The sequence below is a fragment of the Apteryx rowi genome, unplaced genomic scaffold (genome assembly GCF_003343035.1).
Source record: "Apteryx rowi isolate R43461 unplaced genomic scaffold, aptRow1 scaffold_94, whole genome shotgun sequence".
NCBI classification, from domain to species: domain Eukaryota; kingdom Metazoa; phylum Chordata; class Aves; order Apterygiformes; family Apterygidae; genus Apteryx; species Apteryx rowi.
The window spans coordinates 2249027-2251733 of record NW_020451249.1 but is presented as its reverse complement, the minus strand read 5'-3'; the positions used below and the strand labels follow the sequence as shown (position 1 = coordinate 2251733).

The 2707-nt window shown below is 72.0% G+C and overlaps 1 protein-coding gene across 1 annotated transcript; it reads left to right on the top strand.

Annotated features, from left to right (window-relative positions):
* The first annotated feature begins 124 nt into the window (after nucleotides 1-124).
* MVD (mevalonate diphosphate decarboxylase) lies at nucleotides 125-2662 on the top strand. Its single transcript, XM_026092061.1, has 8 exons — nucleotides 125-406; nucleotides 877-947; nucleotides 1139-1253; nucleotides 1428-1574; nucleotides 1647-1846; nucleotides 2038-2112; nucleotides 2234-2452; nucleotides 2537-2662. Exons 1-8 carry the CDS (start codon nucleotides 337-339, stop codon nucleotides 2654-2656), a joined length of 1017 nt encoding a protein of 338 aa, XP_025947846.1. The 5' UTR covers nucleotides 125-336; the 3' UTR covers nucleotides 2657-2662.
* The last annotated feature ends 45 nt before the right edge of the window (nucleotides 2663-2707 follow it).

Genomic DNA, 2707 nt, shown 5'->3' with positions numbered 1-2707 from the left:
CGCTATTGGGCGCCCGGGGCCGGCCGCGGTGGCGCCAGCCAATGGGGTGGCGGCAGCTCGCTACAGTGTTGCGCGGCGCGGACACGTGGGTGGGCCGGGAGCCGGGAGCGGGGCTGGCCGGGTGCTGCCCCGACGGCGCGGGGTGCTGGGGCCGTCCGGGGGCCGGGTCCTGTTTAGGGGGCTGGATCCTCTTTTGGGGGCCGAGTCCTGCCCGGGGGCCGGTTCCCGTTTGGGACCAAGCTGAGTGCTTGCCCGGGGGCCGGGAGCCAGCCCGCGTCGCGGCTGCCTGGGGCTCGGATCCTGCCCGGGAGCTGCGTGCGTGGCCGGGGCGCCACCATGTCCGAGGACAAGACTCTCACCATGGTCACCTGCACGGCCCCTGCCAACATGGCTGTCATCAAGTACTGTGAGTACCCGAGCAGCAGCCTGCGGGGCCCTGGGCACGGCGGGGCTCGGCCCCTGGGGCGGGCACGGGGGGCTGCACCTCCCTGTGGGGCGATACGCAAGCAGCGGCGGGTTGTGTCACCCCAGAAGGGCCCCCAGGGCTGTGACTCTGCAGGGTTTCCCCCTCCCCTAAATCCTTGGGAGCCCCCCCCCCCGGGCTGGGACCCCTGAGGACTGGAGGGGGGCGAGTATGGCAGGAGCAAAGCCCTCTGCGCCGGGCTGCCGTCGCGCCCCCCTGCAGCGGGGTCTGGCCAACCCCAAAGATGCCAGCTTGCACCAGCCTTCGCGCTGGCAGGAGCTGTGCCAGCCCTGTGCCGGAGCCGGATCAGCCTGGAGCGGGAGGGTGTGAGCAGGGCGTGCTGGTGTGGAGAGCCGGGGCCCGGCCGCCTGCGCGACACCCCCGCACCAGCTCCACCTGCGCCTCTCTTCCAGGGGGCAAGCGGGACAGCGACCTGATCCTGCCCATCAACTCCTCGCTGAGCGTGACGCTGCACCAGGACCAGGTTGGCGCGGGGCCGGGGGGGCCGGGGCCTGGCACAGAGCAGGGATTGCGCATCGTGGGCTGAAGCTGGGTGCAGGAGTTCACGTGGGAGCAGGGATTAAAACAGGACCGTTTTTATTCCCGGGGACAGTCAGTCCCTGGAAAACGGTGCACCCTCCGTGCGGGTGCTCAGCTCCCTTGTCTCCCGGCCAGCTGAAGACCACCACCACCGCTGCCATCAGCAGGGACTTCAAGGAGGACCGGCTGTGGCTGAACGGGGAGGAGGCTGACGTGGGGCACCCCCGGCTGCAGTCCTGCCTGCGGGAAGGTGAGTCCCCATCCCCTGCCTCAGTTTCCCCGGGGGAAGGGGGCAGCCCCTGCCCCGTCAGCAGCCTGGGAGGGAGGAGCGGTGGTGCCCAGCCGCGGCCGCACGCCAGCCTGCCTCCCGTCTCTCCCCGTTCCCACTGCCTAAACCCCCCCGCTGGCTTCCGTCCCCTCGCAGTGCGGCGCCTGGCCCGGAAGCGCCGCGGCGGCGGCGACGAGGACGCGGCCCCGCTTGGCCTGGCCTACAAGGTCCACATCGCCACGGAGAACAACTTCCCCACGGCCGCCGGCCTGGCGTCGTCGGCAGCCGGCTACGCCTGCCTGGGTGAGCAGGCGCCCGCGCCGGGGCTGCCGCGTGGGCCGGGGCGCCGGGGCTGACGCGCCGCCGTCCCCGCAGTGTACGCCCTGGCTCGGCTGTACGGCGTGGAGGGCGAGCTCTCCGAGGTGGCGCGCCAAGGCTCGGGCAGCGCCTGCCGCAGCATGTTCGGGGGCTTCGTGCAGTGGCACAAGGGCGAGCGGCCGGACGGGAAGGACAGCGTTGCGCAGCAAGTGGCGCCCGAGACGCACTGGCCGGAGCTGAGGATCCTCGTGCTGGTGGTGAGGGGACGGAGGGGGGTGCGAGGGGACCGCGGGTCTGCTCGTGGTTTGGAGAGAGCGTGCCGAGAGCATCCCAGCCCCGGCTCACTGTGGGTGCCCGCTCCCGCGGCGCCGGGATCTGGGAACCTGCGGGGATTGGGGCTGGGGGCTCAGGGTGCCACCTGTCCCACCACCTGCCCCTCGTGTGCCAGGTCAGCGCTGAGAAGAAGCAGGTGGGCAGCACCGCGGGGATGCAGACCAGCGTGGACACCAGCCCCTTGCTGAAGGTAGGGGGCTGGGACGCGAAGCTGAGGGGGTGATGGGCTGGGAATGGCCCCAAAAAACGGGGATGGGGTGGGGGGGCCGGGGCTGGTGCCGCGAGTGACCCCGGCCCGCGTGTCGCCGCAGCACCGCGCGGAGGCCCTGGTGCCGGAGCGCATCGCCCGCATGGTGCAGCACATCCGCGAGCGGGACTTCGAGGGCTTTGGCCAGCTCACCATGCGGGACAGCAACCAGTTCCACGCCACCTGCCTCGACACCTTCCCCCCCATCTTCTACCTCAACGACGTCTCGCGCCACATCATTGCCCTGGCCCACCGCTACAACACCCACCAYGGCTGCACCAAGGTATGCGGTGGCCGGCGCGGGAGGGGGGAGCACCCGGCCCCGGCACAGCGCCGGCACCCACCGTTGTCCCCCACCCCGTCGCAGGTTGCCTACACTTTTGACGCCGGCCCCAACGCCGTGATCTTCGCGCTGGCCGACACCGTGGCGGAGTTCGTGGAGGTGGTGAGACGCAGCTTCCCTCCGGCGCCCAACGGGGACCGGTGAGCGCTGCTGGGGGAGAGCTGGCGTCCCGGGGGGGGGCCACAAGCCCTGCCT